Below are 21,389 nucleotides of genomic sequence, written 5' to 3'. Positions count from 1 at the left end.
AACCAGCAGTTATTTATTGTGACACCGTCACAATGCCGGGCTGCAATTTTTAATCGTATTTTTAATTAATTTAATATAAAATATATTCTTTTTACCTAAAATTAGCATTGTAGTGTCTTGCCCCTGTATATCATACTTTTCCTGTTAGATGACCGGCATGACTCCATTGCTAACTTTTTTTACGGAAGTTTTTGAATTAAAATGACTTAACTTTTGGTTTTCATCGGAAGTTCTTATATAGTTATTCGGGTCCTCCTGTCCATAGTTTTTATATCTGATTTTTGAATTTCATTGATATAAGTCTGTTTTTGAGATTAAGGAAAGACAGATGGATGACAGTGGGAATTTATATGTTTACAATTTTTTCAAATTGCAGTCCAAAAATATTAATTCTCTCATTAAATTGTAAATGTTTAAAAATTATCAGATACAGCATTTTCTTATCCAGTAAATATATAAAATGTATGTATAAATTAGGAAGAAAAAAATTTTCAAGTTGAAAAAAATTTTTTTTTTTTAAATACCTAATTAAAATCTAGTAAGATATCTAATTAAACACTAGATACTAATAATTATAAAAATTGAAAACGGATAATTTAGTTCCTAACAAGATTTTATGAAATAGCAAATTCAATTTGTGTCTGAAATTTTTAATGGTTAACTTTAACATTGTCTTATCAGTTTTCACACAAAATAATTAAAAGGGATATGAAAATTTTGCAAATTTCTCCTTTTTTATTATTGAGATTATTCGAGATTTTATTCAATTTTTGAGAAGTCAAAAATTGAATGTAAAAATATTTTATTTTAATCTGTATTGAAATTATACAGAGGCGACATCTATTCATGTATGTGAGAGTGGCAACGTTTTGTTAATGTTTAGGGGGGGTGGAGGCAGAGGAGGACTCATAGCATTAATAAATTGAATTTTTTCATAATTCTTGCAGTAAAATAAAACTGTAGTGAGGAAATTGGTGATCTGTGATAGTTATTTGAAGTGAGAACCATCAATAAATGATGCTGTAGCTGTTGGATATTGCATTCCATCATAGAAATTTTGTTCACCCTTGAGCGGATGAACGTTTTGCGAATGATTTCGGAGAGGCACTCTCTGTGGTTATCGCTTCTCGGCCTTTTGGCTAAGATCAAAGTGTAGTATCTGTTCTTATCAGCTTAATATCTGATACGGCTTCCATCGGAGGCCATGATATTAAACTGATTTTTGGAAGGCGGCGGAGTGCTCGGAGCTTGCTCCACCTCTGCCACGGGTTGACCCGGTATTGCAGTACCTCCGGGAATGGCCCACTCCCCTTTGGGGATCTTAATTTAATCAAAAATAGATCTATTAAAACTTTACATATTCAAATTATCCACTACCAATGATACTGTCTTCTCTAAAGTTCATAATTTTGTCTTCCAGTATCATTTCTTCATTGTCATTGAACAACTGTGAAAGAAGTACATTTTGAGTATTGATTGGGTAAGTTAATATGTTTAATAAAATTTATTATTATATTTTATATTAAATTTTGTTAATAAATTACTTGAAATAGGATATTTTAAAATTTTCATCATTTATTGGATTTTACAGTATACATTAAAAATAGTAATTTTGTCTTCTTTGTATCATGACAATTAAATATACATAATACAGAGATTATTAATAAAATACTTAATAAAAAAAACTGTTCTATACTAAAAATAACAATTGAAAGCAATATTAAAAACAGTTAATTTTTAATATTGTTTTTAATCAAACTAAAACAGCTAAAATTAAATACATTTTGTCATATTAAGAGGTTACACTAAAAATCTTAAAAATTTTAGTATGTTACAGTTAGGCTAAACTACTTTGTTAAGAAAGTTCATTTTTAGGACACTGATGTAAAAATTACATGATGATCAAATTTGAAATAGATTTTTGATCAATGAAAATATTATTCATTTTATGTCCTAATCTACTAAATAACTAATGAAACAATAGAACAAATAGAAGAATCATTTCAGTATTTTAAATTTCAAAAAACTTAATTCAAAGTTTGAATTCTTAAACTAGACTGATTGTCTAGTTTAATATATAGTTAAATAAATTTCTATGATGGAAACACTGAGAATATAATAGTAATAAATGAATTCTAGATTTGTCTTTTCATGAAATCTTATCAGAAAATTTGTCTTAAAATAAGTTTTGATTTCTATGAGAGAGTATATTTCATGAGGGAAAGCTTTTTGTGTAAAAATTATATAGGTGTATATATAAGATGGTATTATCCCTAATCAGATTAAAATAGAACTCAACTTCTATTACATTTCTAAAATTTACAAAGATATTTTGATTACAGTACTGTTTTTTTTTTATTTTTGACAAATTTTCTAAAAGTTTTATCAAGAACATTAAACAGATTGTTCTTTTTTGAAATTCAATAAAAATAAAGTAATTATAATGGAAACCCTTAAATAATCTTACTTAAAACTGCATATAGCAATTAAAATTAGGAATAGAAAATTTAACATATTTACAATGACTTACTCTAATCTTTTTGATATATGTTTGATAAAATAAGTAGAGTAAAATAATCATTTTTTTATGTAATGAAATTTAGGTTCAGTACCATAAAGTATTAGCTACTTTTAAAAATACAATTAATGTCATTAAAAGCAGTGATATTTTCATTGATTGAAAATGTTTACTAAAATATACCTTATAACAGCTTATTATGCAGGAATTGTGTTCAATCATTTTGCAGACTGACTTTATATTACTGTAAAGTTGTATTTAGTGTGCTGAATGTAACAAAGTACTCTATTTTACAGTAATGTAACAAAAAAATAAAGCTATATTGATGAGACTTGTTTTGCTACATTATTGTTTAATATATCATACAAAACAAACAATAAAAACATTTTTCTGTTGATATTCTACTTTTATTATGAAGACACTATGCAGCAATCACTAGTTTAGTTAGGCTTAACAATTAAGCTTTTTTTAAATACATGTCTATTTTCTTTATATCACATAAAAAAGTATTAGTTGAGAATTGTGTATATTAACAGTTTGAGCATTATGTTGAGGTATGTTGTTTTATTATTCGTGTTGTCAGTTATTGAAATATTTCAGTTTATGCATTAAACAAGTATTTAATTGTATGTATAGCATAGGAATTATTAAATGGGCTGTTAATTCAATAAACTATTTTTAAAAGTTTTTAATAGATTATATCCTCAATCTGTTGATAAAAGTTTGAAGTGCTAAACATTTATTTTATGTTTAAAGAACCTGCACTTCAGGAAAAAGACAAATTTTTTTCGTTCAGTAAAATAAAAATATTTTGCATGTCTTTTGTTACTAATCATTTCATATTTCTGGATTCAATTAGGTAAAAATGATCTTACATTTATTTATTTTATCTTAAATTCTTCAAGAATGTAATGAAGGAATTTAATATATTTCTATAAAACTATTTAATAATTATGGTTAGAAAACAATTTTGTTTTGTAGTTTTAATACTTGTCTTTGGTATGATCTTATCATATTTTTTTAAAATAAAGTTTTTTTAATGAAAAGTTATGCTAATTTTTTGTTTATTCTTATTAGTTTCTGTATTTAAATTGAATTATACATTTGAATAGCATAAATGAAGTTGGTTACTTATTTTGGTAGTTACAGCAATGACTTCATGTTAAGTAAAAAGTCACTTACTGGCTATATATGCAGAGTTACAAATTTTTGAGGCTCAGTTTCACCCCGAAATGCCTAAAATAATTCTGAATGTCTTGCTTGAAAGATAATTGTTTTCTTAGGCTATATACAAAATTTGAGATTTTTCTATAAAAATTGCCAATTAAGCCATATTTTTTTTTTCTTTTGGCATTGTAGATGTTACTAGAGAAAAAACTACTGGGTCTATAAAGCTCAGATTTTAAATATGAACATCTCTCATCACCAGTGTAGTGCTCACAAAACTTTGAGTCAATAGATCAAAGTTCCAGGGAGTTTCCCCATACAACTATTTCACTTTTATTGCTTAATTTTATGTTAAAAGTATAAAATTGTTTTGAAATGAATGATTTTTATTCAAAATGTTATCCAGAATACTAAGGTGACAAACTCAAATTTATAAATTAAAACCTCTGAACACTTTCAACATGCCATTAGTAAACTTATAAGTCAGTGGCTGTCGCCAAGCCCAAACCGAACTTTATGTTGTTCTCTTAGGTTTTGATGTAATACCACAATATGAACTACATTAATTCATAAACATAAACGATGCATTTGTGCTCACGACTTAAACATAACTTAAAGTAGATAACGTCATCGTTATTTTGTCCCAGCATTCTTTTTGACACTATTGTTTTAATATACAAAAATTTATGCAATATAGTATAAAAATTAAATGTGTGTTATATAAAAACCAACCCAAATCAACCCAAAGCCTATTGTTCAATCCTATTGATGGTCCCTCAATAACAACCAAATAACTACCTATAAATTTTTCCCCTTTTCCCCAATTTTTATCTTGCCAATGAGGAATATTAAATTTCAAATACTTGTAAAATTATAAGAGAAATATTGGATGCCCTTAATGTATATTCTCTTACATATCCTCTTCTCCCTTACAGATACCAATAGCTTTGCCCGATTGGGATGCAGCTCTGACAACGTTATTTAGCTGCCCCATCTGTTACAATCTGGTCCAAGCACCGGTCTACCAGTGTACTAATGGTCACATCGTCTGCTCCTAGTGTCGACTGCGGATTTCCATGTGTCACACCTGCCGTGAGACTCTCGGTCATATCTGGAGCCTCATCGTGGAACAGATTGCTTCTTCATTAAAACTCCCGTGTCAACAAACTGTACGGGTGCCCAGAATTGTTACAAGAAGTTAATAGAGAGGCACATCAATGTAATTGCCCATTCAAACCTTTATCATGCCTCATCATACCAAACCTTTTGCAGATCTTGACTGCTTCTGGCGGGAGAACTTTCCGATCTCCCCTCCCACATATCTCAGGTCCATTCCCAAGTCCCAACTCTACAGCGATCCTCATTACTCTTCCTTGGCATCCACATGGATAATCTAACTCTCCAGATTTGGGCAGCAACCCTAATTTGTTATGACCAGCAATTTCTTCTCCTTGTCACCAAACCACACACCAAAAACCTGACCCTTTTAATACGAGTTCATTTATTAACCCCCCTCTACTACATTTACTTACTTTATTGTCTTAAAAAGGGGCTCTTACTCTCTTCAATGGACATGCTCTCACATTTCCCTGTTTGGAGCTCCAATCACCCACCATCTCCTGCCCCTTTAGAACTATCAGCAGATATCATCTACTCCTTTTGTGTGCATAATAATTTTAAATTCTTTCAGTTATTACCTCCAATTAAACCTGATCTTCTGCCCATTACAGATGACCAAACCAGACTAATTGTGGGACGCCTATATCCCCTCACCATCTCCACAACCTCCCTGATCGGAAGTAAATACAACGTTGCTTCAGGCCGCCATAATCTTTGCCCTGACCCAACGACAAAACCGACCAACACCCACTACCCTTATTCTTCCCATCGGGCATATGTGCCTCCCATGCAGAAATAGCCTTCCAAGAAGAAGCTAACCTAACTGAACAGTATTACCAACAGTGGAACGCCATTCCCCCACATGCGTCTAGAACCCCACTATTTTATTTCGTCAATGTGCTGTACTGTTGGAGAATTTGTACAAAGTTAGGTAATATGGAATTTAAAACAAATTTGAGTAGGAACCTTGTATATAGTTAATCTGGGCCTCCTGCCCCTTTAATTATCTTAATGTTAATGAATACAGCAAGAATTAAAAATTTATTTATTTAAAGTAATAAATTTTAAGTAAAAATAAACTAATTTTTTAAATAAAATTTTAATGAATTTCTTATGATTTTGGAAAAAGCATATTTATGACCAAGTATTTAGTTAATGTTTAATAAACTCATACTTAGTTGAAGTCATTGCAGATATATAATTTGAAATTTCATATGAAAATAGAAATTCAGTAGGACCTGCTTAAAGTGACCACCCTTGGTTCCAAGGGTGGTCACTTTAAGCAGGTCCTACTGAATAAATGGTATGATTAATTAATACTTTGTAGCCTGGCACTGTGCCAAGGAAATTATTTCTCATGTTTCAGTTTTTAGAACATTTATTTAATGTTCTTAGTGAAATGTAGAATGAATGTAGTTTCTTTCAGTAGCTGTTGTAATACAATATTGGAGCAATTTCTGATAACGGAAAATACTACAATATGTGGGAGGCGGCTGTTGACCTGAAGTAGAATTTCTTTTTTTTGTTGACACCACCAGGACATGTTTTGGACTGTTAGTGCCTCTGCCTGCATGCTACACATATTTGACTACTACTATCAGTGCCGATCACAAGTAAATTCAAAACCTAAGCCAACCCATGAGAGCGTAATATCGATAGTATGATTTATGATAGTTTCATGTAGTTGACAGGGGTTAAAAAATCCATTAAAATATTTGATATATATTAATTTTAAATATCATTCAAATCAACCCTTTCCATGGTAATAGGCGCCTTTGTTCAAAGTTATATTTCTGCACCGCCATAAAATGGAAGCTGCAAATTAAAATGAAATTTTCCTTATTTAGTATATAAATATGATACATACGTATGTGTATATAAAAATTTTTTTAAATTAACAATGTTGTTGTGCATCTCTTTGTTTATTTAAATTGGACTGCAATTTGAAAAAAATTGTCAACCTATAAATTCCCTCTGTCGTCCGTTTGTCTGTCATTCCTTAATCTCAAGAATGGAGTTAGATACACGAAAATCAAGACGAAACATAGAAAGATAGGAGCAGGATGTTCTGATTAACTATATATGAATTTCCGATGCAAACTGGAAGTCACATTATTTCAATTCAAAAAGTTCTTATTGATAATGACTGGCAGGAGTCTGTTGCTAACAGGAAGAGTATGATGCATGGGGGCAAATCAATTTCAAATTTGCTCCATCGATCTCAGACAAATTATGAAAATTTCACATGACTATCTTTCAGACTATCCACATATTTATAACTTCTAAATCTTTTTTTTTTTTTTGTTGTTGTTGTTGTTGTTGTTGTTGTTGTTGTTGTTTGTCTTTGAGTGTGGATATGATCATGTGCGTTAAAACAAATATAAATCAACACCACTTAAACATTACTACATTAAAAGTAAATGTTAATTTAAACTAAACATTCTAAAACAAAGAACAATATCTCATATCAGCAAGAATGAAGTGTTAAATTCCACAGCTGTTATAATTAAATCACACATTTATTTAAGATAACCACAGCTATTAAAATTTTCTGTTCAACCCAATATAATACCCTTTACTTATTAACTGTGGCATCAGAAGGCATCACTGTACTGATTATAATGTCTTTAATTTTCAAAATATATCTTTGTAAAGCGTACAAGACTAAATCTAGGTACTGTTTTACACGTATTGAATAATTTAAAGGAGATTAAAAATTGCAGCCCAACATTGTGACGATGTCACAATAAATCGCTTATTTCCTGTCAACAATTAAAACAATGGTATAAGTATTGCTTTATGATTAGAGGTACGAGAATAAAGGCTCATTTTCAATGAAAATTAAGCATAAACACATAACCTTGTACCTATGTTGTTTAATGCAACCATTCACAATGAGTTATGTAAGTGTGGCCTTAAACTTAATCATAAGACATTAAAAAAATAATTATAGCATTAATATTAATATATGTATGTATATTATGTGGATATAAATAAATAGCTTGGAGTTTGCAAACTTTAAAAGTTTACAAACTCAGAGTTTTTATGTGATTTAAAACAAGAAACAATCGTAGTGGTTATGCAATTCCCACTGTTGAATCTTTTTTTCTGGTTTAGCAGGTGTATTCTCTATCACCTGTTGCTTGCAATTTTAGTTTTCTGATACAAAACACCTAAGATGCTGTGCAATTTGTGGATATAACGCCAAAAGATAAAGGTGTCACGTTACTTGGATTTAAATGATTTTTTCAGAATCCATGGAATTGGTATTATCTCCTTATTCATTATAATTAATTTAAAATAATTACAGCTTTTTTTAAAATTTTAATTTGATGGAGGTGGATCGAAGGAAAATTAGGATGAATCAAATCAGTCAATTTACTTAAAATATTAAACTGTTGATCATTTTAATATCTTTGTGAAATTGTTTTCATATTTGAAACAATGCATATGAACTCTCTAAACTAATATGGTCAACGTCCATTTCTCTCATTGTGGGTGGAATTAATAACCAAATTTTATTCAAATAGGTTGAGATAAACCTTTATGGATGGGGAAGTTTTAAAATGCCCACGAAAAATCACAAAAGTGCAGATCAGATTCGGGTGTTTTGAACTTTGAATGTTGTGAAATATTTAATTTCGAGTTGGTTTCTAGATAATTTAAATAAATAATTGGTTTTAATGTAATTAATATAGCACAATGAACAATTTTGTCTGTTTGAAATTATTGTTATATTGAATAAGAATCTTTCAGAAAATATCAAGCCATACCATTTAATAATCTGATGGATAGTCAGCACAAGCCTTCAAATTGGTTATATTAATAGATAATCTCTTTTACTCAAATATTTAATGATGGAAGGTTTTTAGTAAACACAATTATTATGGGCTGTTATTTCCACGATAAAAATATAAATTCTTGAACTTTTTCAATATCAGATATTTTCTATTTTGAACTTGTAAAATTAATTATTTGTAAATTATATTTAAACTATCGTAGTTACAATATCATATTGGAATTGATGTTAACGACGACCTTCATATTTTAGTTTAAATCATGGATTGATATACATCACGTGGGAGCTAAAGATGTCCCTAGACAATTTTGGTCACCACGTGACTCCACTCTCATACATGAAGCTTTACTACAATTTTCCAGAGTTCTAGCTATTGGAAAAATGCTGTATTATTTTCAACAAAGTTTCATTTGGGACCCATTCAGGTAATAATACAAAATGTATTTATTTCTAAGTGCAATACAATCTTGATAATTTGACACACATGGAGCGGAATAAGGAGATTGCTGGATTATTGGAAGTAACATGAATTTAATGGTGCACAAAAGTATTTGATAGAGCAGAGTAAACTGTTAATGATAGCAAAATACAAATTAATGATCAAAATATTCAGGCACCCTGCTTTTGCCCATAAACAGTTTTGCCAAGTTAGTGGATTCCTACTAAACTTAGTGGGAGTTGTTTTTGGAAGAAAATTTTCAGGGATTATTTTTATATTTATATAGAACTTACTCTGTTACAAGATACTATACCTTTTTTAAAGAGATTGATAATCTTTAATATCATGTCCAAGCTTGGGTGTTCAAGCTCAGATTCAATATCATGCAACCTTTAGTGGGAAATGGAGTTTGAACGGGTGGAAAGATTGTTTTCGACTTGGCAACAGCACCCCAGATGACTAGCATCAAATGTCTAGAAGTGTCGAGATTGTACTGTAATTGCTTAGTAAATAAACTTAGATCAGGAAAGATTATTTCTGTGGAATGGGTATTTATTTAAATAACATAGATAAAAATGTCAAAATTATATTTCCTAGATCTCTAACACAAATGCTAGTCAATATCGCATAGTTCTTGGCCGGAGTTTCATTTTGCTGAACACCATAGCCATTTGCATGACTAGTTTATGTTCACACTATAAAGGAATGGAACAAAAAGAAAATGATGGGGAGATAATTCTTCAAGATGCTTTCACTTTGTAAGTAAATTTATGCTATTAATTTAAATACAATAAGCAAAGATACTAAATTTTGAAAATTCTGTAGTCTGTCTTCGATGAAGACTTTATTCTGGGCTCTGTTTGGATTAATTGATCTTGATTTTGCAGATGTGATAGTTGGGATAGAAACCGAAACATCGCCCGAAGGAATCATTTACCACAGTTTTACCCAGGCTATCAGGATTTTATTATTTGGCAGTTATCATGTGCTAATGATTAAAATTTTTATTAGTATATTGATTGCTGTTCTAACAAATACTTCCCAGAAAGTCATGGTAAGAACTTTCATCTTTTGTATTAAGGGTCTATTTGATTGGTTGGGATAGTGTACATTTTGACGTCATTACTTCAGTTTCACAATGAGTAATTCTAAAGAATGATGTCAAATTTATGTAAAAATGTGCATTATCTCAATCAATCGAACAAACATTAAATTAGTATCAGATGGCCATTACCAACCTTCATAATTTATCAAGCATATTAGGAGTAGGGACACCATTCATTGATTATATGACTTATGCCAGTTGAACCCATTATGGATCGGGTTTGTTCATAATGAGCATAATCAATGCTGGCCATATACAGGTACTCTTCACTTTACGACCTATCTGCTTAACGACCACTCGCACTTACGACCAATCGAGTTTCGGCCTACAATTCGGGGAATCCCCTTTCTCAATTTGAGTGTCGGTCAGTGGTGAATGGTGACATGCACACTAAGCGTACTATAATAGGCTAATAGAGTACTATAATAGTCTTTTTTGAATAAATTTGAAGTTTGTTGCATAATTTGTATAATTTTAAACGATCCTATATTCCCAGCTCAAGCTCCTCGCTTATCAACCAATTTGCTTAACGATATAGTCGTTGGAATGGAACTCGATCATAAAGTGAGGAGTATCTATACTCTGATGTGCTTGTGTTAATTCATACAAGCTGTATTTAATTTTATATAATTTATATAAGCTCTATTTTTCGTGTCGACATTATCCTAAATTATTATTTTAATGATTCAGGATAATGGTGATATGGAATGGAAATATATCAGAACCAGACAATGTGCTATATAATTTTATGTAGACAAAGCCATACCCAGTCCTTTCAATTTAATGCTGAATTGGTATGAAATACGGTGGAACCTCACTTAACGAGCACCTTGCACAATGAGTATTTCGCATAATGAGCAAAACAAATTGTAAAAATTTGCCTTGCTTAACGAGCGATATTTCGCATTATGAGTGATGAGGAGAGGGGAAGTTCCGAATTTTGCATATGTGGCATGCTCCATCAGTCTGTGTTTAGCATTTGTTCAGCTAGCATCTTAGTTTCTCTTGTGATCACATATTTCTCCAAACTTGTGTTCACAGATATTATTTATAAACATCAACAACCATGGCTTGTTATATAATAAGCACGCCAAACGATATGCCATATTCTTGGGTCATTAAATTTAATGACTGATTCCAAATTAAATTTTAGAAATGTTTGAATTAAAAATTAACTATTTGGAATTATTAAATTTAAGATGAGATGGAAACATAACTGCCTACCTAGTCAAATTAATTAATTTCTAATATTTAATTATAGCTTTTACATAACCCAAGAATTTGGCATATCGTTTGGAGTGTTTATCAAACACATTAACTGATTTTTTTTTTTTTTTTTTTTGCAAATTGAATTCTCATTCCAGGATGGTTCATTCCTCGCTAGAAGAAAAGATGATGATGATTCACACTCCTTAACAGTGTATATTGTACAATTTTTTTTGAATAAACATTATACATAAAACATTTGAGCATTTTTTTGGCATGGAACTCATTATCGCATTTTACATTAATTTCTATGGAAAAAATTGTTTCACTTACAAGTGTTTCACATTACAAGTAAGACTCTGGAATGAATTGTTTTCATTAAGCGAGGTTCCACTGTATGTTCTAAGGTACATTCTGTAATAGAAGCAACAAAAGTCTGCAATATAATAAGACTATTACACGACTCAAACGAGAATACTTCTCTTGGATGGTATGTAAATTATTTCAGTCATTTAAATAATTGGATCGTCAGGATTTTTTGCAATAAAAATTACTCATAATGAATTTCAGAAATGTTGCCATAAGATGAAAGAAGCAGAGATTGATGATGACGAAACAAATAAAGTGAGTTTTATTTGTAAATACAGTATATATTTTAAAAGCTGAAATTTGATCATTGTAGTTAAATAATTCTTAATTCTTTCTACGAAATAGGAACTGATGAGAAAGATTATGCAAAAATACCTATGAACAAAAGCCAATATAATCACAATTTACACAATATTAACTCAGATAAAATGATGTAAGCTTTTTAATGTATTTTAATTCGAAAATAAAATTATTCTTTGATGAATCAATTTTAGTACAGTACAATTTGTTTAGTACATAATGACCTCATTTTGTACAATTTTTTTCAAAGATTCACATTAACAAACACTTCTTTAATTTTTGCTATTGATTTTGAACAAGACAAAAAAATAAAAATCCTTTAATATAATTCCAGTATTATATTAAAGGATTTCAAGAATTTGAAATATTAAGAGATGAAATTATTATTACGAGTTAAGCCCGCAGTTTAAGCAACTTAGAAGCCTATGTATTTCTCAACTGCACCCTTCAAAACCAACCCTAATTTAATGTGATTAAACACTTTCCCTTTTGTTTTCCTTACACATATCAAGGTGGGATGTCAAATCTCTCTTGTTTTCGTTTTATATTATGTTGTTCTCAGCTTTCACATAAAATGCATTCTTGTCTTGCATACTTGTGTAAAAAATAGATCTTTATGTAAAGCTACCTTGAAAAAATTGTAGACCTATAAATTTCCACTATCATTTATCTGTTTTTCCATAATCTCGAGAACGGAATTAGATAGATGATATGTGTATCATAAAGTAGATATCGTGTGGAAAGAATAGGTGTAGGAGGTTCCAATTAACTGCATACGAACCTTCAATGCAAACTGAAAGTCACGTGATTTCAATTCAAAAATTTTTTCCAGAACGAAGTTACATAAATTATTGGCTTGCCTCTTTTATTATGAAGAACCCTACGGACTTCCCATAATCTGTATCTATGATAATGAGTCCGCCTTTATAGCACATGTAACCATTTGAATATATTGTAAATAAAACATTAATTCATTCTATCATCTACTCCTCAGGCAAATGGACTAATAGAATGTGCAAATGAAATAATTGTAGCTTCATTAAAGAAAGTAATGCGATTTTCAAGAATTTATCTCGCTATTTGCTTTTTCACATGACTTCATTAAAGAAAGTCACACGAAAGAAATTAAAGTTATTAAAACATGGGACAAATTCCTTTCAAATATTTCACTTGATATTAATATTTCACGAAAGAATACAATGCAATATTCTCTGTTTTACCTGCTACATGGTTACACTCCATGTCTGCCAAATGGTTCTAATGTTTTCTCCACACACAAGGATTTTCAGTATGAGAAGGGACACCACCATGTATGTACACTTTTGATCAAAGACATTGATGTTGTTGGGACATTGGAAGCACAATATTGGTCAATGATGATGCATATTGCTAGCTGGTAACTGCAGTGGCACAAGCAGACTAGGAAAAGGGGACATAAGCTGTAAAGAAAGAGCATCATACATTATGCAAAAAACTTCAAACTCTGTGATTCAACATCAAATCAGTACTCCCGCAAGATGGTGCTAACTTAGCCTTGAAAAGGAATGTGGTGGCCCACCAGTGGCCAAGCAGTTCCGTTCCCTGTTTACTAGGAGTTCGGTCATGGGTTCGTGCCTCACTAGGACGGGCTGGCCACATTATATATATATATATATACACATACATACATACACAAGGGTTGATCAAAAACTAAGGTTACAAGGCAATATTCCTGGAGTTTCATTTGTTAAAGAGAAATGAGAAGGGTGCGGTAATTCCAATACATGCGGTTGGCAACTGTGCAGAGTTTCAGCCACCCCCACCTACAGTGCTAGTTGTAGGTAAACAGAAATGGTGACTCATTTAGAAAACTGGTCTCACGAAGAAATCCACTCAGTTATTCAATTTCTGTGGATGAAACATGTTACTGTGGCTGAAATTCACTGGCAGCTGGTAGAGGTTTACGGAGAGACTGTAATGTCTCATCAGCATGTTGCAGAATGGTCTCTACCGGTCGGAAGTTTGCGACCGGTAGAGAACACGTCACTGACAAGGATTGCAGTGGAGTTTTTGGAAAGAGGGCACAAGTGACCACTGACCTATACTGTGAGATCTTGACACAATTGCACGAAGCAATCGGAAGGAAATGGCCAGGACTTCTCATCAAGGGTGATCTTCCTTCATGACTACACACGACCTCATACAGCCCAGAAGACCACCACGATGTTGAAGCAGTTTTGCTGGGACATCATCGACCACCCTCCCAGACCTCGCTCCAAGCGACTTTCACCTGTTTCCTCACTTGAAGGAGAACCTAGCAGGACAACAGTTTGCTTCAGATGAGGGAGTGAAACATTTCGCGACTACTTGGCTGAACATGCAAGGACAGGATTTTTACCAGGAAGGAATTTTCAAACTCATCACATGAAGTGACAAGTGCCTAAACTGATATGGAGACTGTCAAAAAATAACCTAATGTATGTACTATCAGTTGGCTGTATTGGTTGTATGAAATAAAATGTACACTTTTTCACTGCAGGCTTTGTAACCTTACTTTTTGATCATCCCTCGTATAATTACTATATATAACATGTCCATAAAAAACATACCACAGGATACTATGGTCTAGTAGCCCTCGCTCAACATGAAAGACAAGATAAGACAAGGAATGTAGTTTTAGTCGTCGTAAGACAAGAAAATAACTACATAGAAATAGTTGCATCGGACAATGGACAAATATCATTCATTACTTTCTTTTATATTTGCTAGCTAGGTCATGAATTTTCTGTTGTTTATTGATAATGAAATTTGGGTTTCTCTAGGGCAGCAATTCTCAACCTTCTTAGTTCCACAACCCTCAAATAGTAAATATAAATAAAATTAATATTTTGCAACACCCACCCAAAGGAATAATAACAGTAAGCCTTACTATTACTAATTGAATTTTGACTGTAATCTTAAATGTAAACAAATGCAACCATCACATTAATTTCTTTCTTTACATGTGTACTTATTGTAAGTAAAATGTTTATAAGTTTATAATAAATGATTTTTTCTCATAAAATGATTTCATTATTGTTTCGTGACCCCCTTTTAATATCACCGCAACCCCCAGGTTGAGAAACGCTGCTCTATGGAATTAGGAAAAAGGGGACACGTGTCCCAAGTTCCCCACTGAACAGGTGTCCTGGGTAACAGAACATGTAATGGAAACTGTGGGCCCAAGTTCCTCAAATCAAACTGGTCCAAAAAGAAGCCTGCATAATAAGAGGGATGACATTTTACATAAAATTTGCAAAATAGATGCCTTATATGCCATATTAGTTAGTTCCACAGCAAAATGAATTAGTTCCAAAATCACCACTAGGGGTGATTTGTGAACTAATTCATTTTACCATGAATTTTCTTTCCATGGGCTCATTAAAACTTGCCAAAATTTTTGTACAATTCTGTAAAAAGTTTTTTCTGCAATGTACAGTACTCAGAATATGTGAACCATAATTATTGACACAGCATGTACTAGCTCCGTATTTATTTTCCATTTCTAATCAAATGATAATCACAGAAGATTCTTTTAGTGAAAAATCAATCGAGCATCTCGTCTTCCTATCAATTGCCATTGAAATATATGGTAAAACCTATATCTTCCGACAGACATTTTTTTTTGGTTGCCTATTATGTCTTCAGGCAATCCAAAATATCAAATCCCATTTGATATTTTGGAATGGATTATCAGATAATAGTACATATTTTTAATCTGCAATTATTGACCTATAACTTTTTGAAATAATTGGCTGGGGAAAGACTTGTTACCACCCTGCATATACCTCCCATATATTCAATTCATTTATTGGTTTTATCTATTTATGGGAACACAACATACAGGCGATCCGCCAAAGGGAAATGCCTCCCGCAAGATCTTCTAAAGAAAACACCCCTATTTAGATGTTACTAACAAAGAAAACCTGGAAAACTCCATGTAGCCAGGCTACCAGTGGTAGAATGGATAAACCACTAAACACTGGCAGTTGGTCATAGGTTTGCGCCTGCCAATGGGCTTGGGACACGACCAATCATATAGTTGGCCTGTTGGCATGGTGCAAACCCATGACACCTATCAGCGTTTCATGGTTTTATCCATTCGGCCATGGTGGTTCCCATATATTCTACCAGCTTTAGTAAAAAAAAATTTAGGGTTTGTGGCATGTGGGGGCATACTTTTGTTGACCCACTTTGAAGCTTAATAACTCCTGTGCTTTTTGTCAATATTTTCTGAAATTTTGCAGGGAGGTTTGTTTAGTAAGGGATTGATGCTATTAAATTTTGGTGGTTAAAGATCAGTGGGGTGGGGGATAAAGGGGATCATGTCATACCTCAATTACAGTTTGACTTAATGATGATTTTACTCATTATTAGCATTTACAATGTTTTATAAAACATCCCTACCCTCAAAACTAAGATTTTTTTTGCCATTTTATAATAATTAAAAATACAATATTTAAAAAAAAAATTTTTATAACAGATGGCATCACTAAATGTTGCCAGAAAAGTTAAGCAACTTGTTGCTGGATTTTTTTTTGTTATAAATGGTGCAGTATGTCTCAAATGTTGGTAATATCCAAGGACTATACTGTATACTACATATAGTCCTTGGGTAATACCCACATAAGTTTAAGAAAAATTAGGCCTGTGTAACTTAGTGCTTATTTTTTTCAGACATTTTACTGGTTCTTGGTCTTAAAAATGTTGAGAAATGCTGTGCAGATTTGTCGATTATGGAGCACACTGGATTACAGTATAAAAAATGATTGTACAGTATGTAGTGTGATTTCTTGTTTATTGTTCCAACATAAATTTGGAAATATTCTTATAAAAACTTTTCTACAAACCTCATACTATACTGTATATTGTTCTCCACATCTGGAAAACATTAAACACAGTTTCTTCTTACCAGTTTTAACAGAGGAAAGGGAAAGGTTTTCAGTGACCCAAACCCTTGCCTATGATTACCATTTGTACCCTGCCACCCGTTTGATTCTTTTTGCCTCTTAGATTTAGTCGCCGCACAGAGTGGCAGTAGTGAAACACTGGTCTAGACGTTTTGTTTTTGAGACCAGTGAAATAACAAAACCAATGGAGGCAAAACTGTCAGGAGCTTGTAGGAGACCCAGAGTAGACTGGGCCCCTTCTACTTCATGGCAGGCTCCTTTGGTATTTTATTTGTTGAACAAATGAAATAGGTAGAATGTTTCTTTATTAATAAAAAGCAGTCTTAAAGATTTTATTTTGTTAGTAAAAGTAATGTTAATTTTATCGGGGTAGTAATCAAAATGGCCGTAAGTTTTTGTTGGATCTGAAAAAATCCCCATCTACCCCTCTGAATGGTCCTGCATGGAGGAATTTATTTTTATGTTGGGCTCTTCCCTGCTTTACTATAATAAAAATGTGTGTTGAAGTTTAATTTAAAATAAAACCTGGGCAAAAATTTCCAGTTTTATTCTTGTACCAATTTAAATTCACCAACTCAAGGAAATTCCCAAATTAAAATAGTAACTAAATTTATTATTACTTACTTATCATTGAAATTAAATTGTAATCAAACAATGGAAATGCTGCAATCATAATTATTGGAATACATTATTTAAATGTAAAATTACTTTTTCAAGTTTTGAATTTTAAAAATTTACCTATTTATAGTAACTGAAAAGTATATTAAAGAAAAAAGCATGTTACATGAAAATTTTTATTGAATATAAATCATTATATACATACAACAAAGAAAATTATTATACACTGACTTTCAGAAATATTTGTACAATCTATTGAATTCATAAATTTTGACATCATCATCAAACATATTGTTTTCATAATATAAAAAGAAAACTCAAATCTGTTTAGGATACAAAAATATCCTTGTCCTATATATAAAATTTACAGGAAATTTACAAGATAACATTGCATACAAAAATAATCATCTGTTTCATTCATTCAATAGTTTCATATTCAATAATTTAAATAGAATTTTCTATCTTATGTAAATATATAAATGAAATTTTAATAGTTTTAAGATATAGATATTAGTCATCAGATAAATTATTACAAATGCTTTTATATGAAAACCCTCTTATAAATATTTTTGTTAATTTATTATATCTAATTACATTATTTTTGACAAGCATTCACAGTAATAAAAATTTTATATTATAATTTGAAATTGGTTTTAAATGGAAGACAAAAAATAATAATCTCTATAGAAATTTAAAAATTTTTGTCAATTTCATTAAGTTAAAAATTTATAAATTTTATTTCAAAAAATTTTTCATATAAAAATTTCATTTATGAAATTTGACTAGGAAAGTGCTGATTTGATTTATTTTCATAGCATTTAATATATTTACAATTTTTTTTAGAAAATATGATATTAAAATTGTATAAATTGATGTAGCTTATACAGATTATAAGTAATATATATATACATACATAAACTCCTTAAATTTCTTGAGTTTGAAGACAATAAATATTTACTATCATCATCAAATTCAGAAATCATGTACAGTTATGGTTCTAAGAAAGAACAATATGGTGATTCATTTCGTAGAACCATGAATAATATGTATACATTTCTTTTACTGAATAGCAATAATATACAATGTCATCAACAATTATTATTGAAAAAGAATTATAATGCAGTGAAAAACAGCACCAAGATGATGATATATCAACTAAAATTAAATGGCACAGCTAAATTAAATTTAAATCAGTTGATAGTGTAGTAGTTTGCATTAGTCTGGAAGATCATTCTTATATCTCAAAACATAGAAATTCACAAATTCTGAGAAATTTGCTTATCTTTCTAATTTTACATCAAATAAATATATTTAACAGACACAAACTAGACTAGAATAGGCAAAATGCCAGTAATTATCTTGATGTACATAAAGCTTAAAATCACTTGGATTATGTTGTACTCCATTGTTATATATTATTATACATTGCAACAGAATCAAATAGTATATCTTATTTTATAATTAAAATAATAAAATCATTGAATATTTTAAAATATTCAAAATAATGAATCAAGTTTTATAGTTTCTGGAAGATTAATCAGTAAACACTGATTAAGGACAATATCATCTTACCAAATTAGTTTTTATTAAGAAATAGTTATATATGGAAGTTAAAACCAGTTAAGAAATAAATTCTAAATATTATAAAATTTTCGTTTTGTTGGAATGTTTTCCAATAATCTGCAATAACATTTAATAGCATTGACAATTATATTCTTATTCTAATTAACAGATCTGAATTTAAAGTTTGCAGTAATGCATCCTAATTTAAAATTTATTTCCATCAGGTTTTTTGAAATAATTTCCAATCATCTATACTTTTAAAAAATGTTTTTGTTAAAATAAAGATAGAAGTGATATATTAAGTATGTTTAGCCAACAGAATCACTAAAAACAGATTAAATTTTGTACATTTTATAAGAAAGTATTTAGATCAGAAAGTAAAATATGTAAAATAATAATAAGTTTTTATCCATATCTTTTAATTATTGGTCCCAAAGAATGATGCAACAATTTATACTTGAATTTAAACTATAATTCTATATACATTTTCTAAAAGTTTAAAATGTATATAGAACATAGTTTTAAACATTTAAAGAATAATTCAACTTTGAGTAACATTTTTTTCATTTTGTTTCTCCTTAAATGTTTTTGAGAATTGGAATGCTAACTGTAAACGTATTGCATTCTTCTGAATACAAAATGAATGGATTTCAAAAGTGTTTAAGAAATAAAGAAAAAATAAAATTCCTGTCTTAAAACTGATTATTCTTTAATTTATATGTAATGAATAACAGCATAACATTTTATGAAATGATTTTCGTTTGTAATAATTTATTATTATTAATGGCAGAGTATAAAAATATGTTCAAAATTTGACTGAGTACAACTATAAAATTTTAATTGTATATAATTCCAATAAAAAAAAGTGTTTCTGATAAATTTACATGTGAAATTTTTGAAGTATTATTGTAAAAAATATTCCTTAGATTTCATAATCTGACAACTTTTCATGATGGATTAGTTATGAGGCATTAACATTTTAGGATTAATGGACCAGCTGAAATTATATCGATCTTAGATGGGTCTGATATACAATAAAGCCATCCAGCATGAGTAAGAAATGAGGAACATCTTCATGTGTGATAAATTATGGTGTTTGGATTGGGCTTGAACTCTGATCCCTCATAGTTAGGATGACTCCTTATTGGCTGATGATAATTTTTTACATTTTGTTAAACTTAACAATATGCCATACTATTATGAAGGTAATATTATAAAATTGTTTAACTATAATTTGTAAAGAATATAAAAAAAGATTCTTCTGTGCTTATTATTATTTAACTTTGGAATATTGTATAAATTGTTATCTAGATATACTGTATAAAATATTGTAATATGACACTTATATTACAAAGATTTCTTTTCTTCATTTAATAGTTCAAATTTTTTCTCATTTTTTCTGTCTATTAATTCTTGAAATATGTCAATTAAATTCTTCAAACCAATTAAATAACCATCTTCGTGATTTCCAACGTTCCAATATTTGCAATGAGATACATGCACACCTTCTGGAAGGGGCCATGTTTTAGCAAAATCTATTAGCCAAATGTTAGCCTTGTGCTTGTCATGAACAAATAGCAAAGAACTTCCAATGAACTATAAAAAAATAAATGTCATCAGTTTATAAAATATATATATGTTTAATTAAATATTAACATTTCTTATTTTTATTCAAATTCTATATACATATAGTAAAGTTATCAGAGAAAATTATTACATATAATGGTAAATATTTTCAAAAAACACTTACTTCATGTGTTTGAAAAAATTCAGATGTTTCAAGTGTAGAATATATAGATTTTAACCTCTGAAGATACATTGTCTGGAAATAAAATTATTCTTAGAACATTATTTGATTACTTGAGATACAACTAAAAATGAATTTTATGAAATATTACAATATGTTTTATTTCAATTCATATGTTCAGAAATAAATAATTTTAAAAAGTTATAATTTATTATAATTATATTTAATTATTAGCAAAGATTACAATTTAAAATGTCAGCATTTAAATTTTTGCACTTAATTATCATTTTAAATGTGGATTCCTCAAAAATTAAATTTTTGTGAATAATGTTCTTCATATATTGAAAGATTGAAGTCCATTTCTCTATATTGTTTGTAACAAGTGTAAAAATTACAAAATTTATTAACATTAGCATGGAAAGTATTCCTTAATTTGATTTAAATATTGAAGTCACTTAAATTTTTTTTTATTTAGAAGAATTCAAAAATTACAATCTTTTATATAAGATTA

At 29.9% G+C, this 21,389-nt stretch overlaps 2 protein-coding genes, 1 long non-coding RNA gene and 1 other non-coding gene across 6 annotated transcripts in view; 3 read left to right on the top strand and 1 right to left on the bottom strand.

Annotated features, from left to right (window-relative positions):
- The first annotated feature begins 1,108 nt into the window (after nt 1-1,108).
- LOC136980607 (uncharacterized) lies at nt 1,109-9,757 on the top strand. The gene is made up of 3 exons (XR_010881581.1): nt 1,109-1,480; nt 8,856-9,028; nt 9,640-9,757. It is a non-coding gene; the product is annotated as an uncharacterized lncRNA (long non-coding RNA).
- On the top strand, nt 1,120-1,311 carry LOC136980743 (U2 spliceosomal RNA). The gene has a single exon (XR_010881593.1). It is a non-coding gene; the product is annotated as a U2 spliceosomal RNA (small nuclear RNA).
- Nucleotides 9,758-9,783: 26 nt separating the features above from the next.
- LOC136980606 (short transient receptor potential channel 5-like) lies at nt 9,784-12,204 on the top strand. The gene is made up of 4 exons (XM_067276747.1): nt 9,784-9,800; nt 9,868-10,096; nt 11,924-11,977; nt 12,068-12,204. The coding sequence occupies exons 2-4, from the start codon at nt 9,878-9,880 to the stop codon at nt 12,101-12,103; spliced, it is 309 nt and encodes a 102-aa protein (XP_067132848.1). The 5' UTR covers nt 9,784-9,800; nt 9,868-9,877; the 3' UTR covers nt 12,104-12,204.
- A 5,964-nt stretch (nt 12,205-18,168) lies between these two features.
- LOC136980697 (inositol-trisphosphate 3-kinase B-like) overlaps nt 18,169-21,389 on the bottom strand; it is a 75,804-nt gene continuing 72,583 nt past the window's right edge. For all 3 annotated transcript variants that reach the window (XM_067276880.1, XM_067276881.1, XM_067276882.1), the window contains 2 exons: nt 20,882-20,953; nt 18,169-20,727 (listed from right to left, as the gene is read on the bottom strand). In XM_067276880.1, coding sequence (XP_067132981.1) covers nt 20,479-20,727; nt 20,882-20,953 — 321 coding nt within the window. In that variant the 3' untranslated portion in view covers nt 18,169-20,478. The remainder of the gene's footprint in view (nt 20,728-20,881; nt 20,954-21,389) is intronic.

The sequence above is a fragment of the Centruroides vittatus genome, unplaced genomic scaffold, assembly GCF_030686945.1.
Source record: "Centruroides vittatus isolate TY-2023 unplaced genomic scaffold, ASM3068694v2 contig_717, whole genome shotgun sequence".
Lineage (NCBI taxonomy): Eukaryota > Metazoa > Arthropoda > Arachnida > Scorpiones > Buthidae > Centruroides > Centruroides vittatus.
This window is presented reverse-complemented; position numbering and strand designations above follow the sequence as displayed.

Coding starts and splice junctions, on each gene's coding strand:
- LOC136980606 (XM_067276747.1), top strand. CDS start 9,878: ATGAAGACTTTATTCTGGGCTCTGTTTGGATTAATTGATCTTGATTTT. Junction 10,097..11,923: donor ATACTTCCCAGAAAGTCATG/GTAAGAACTTTC, acceptor AATGAATTTCAG/AAATGTTGCCATAAGATGAA. Junction 11,978..12,067: donor ATGATGACGAAACAAATAAA/GTGAGTTTTATT, acceptor TCTACGAAATAG/GAACTGATGAGAAAGATTAT.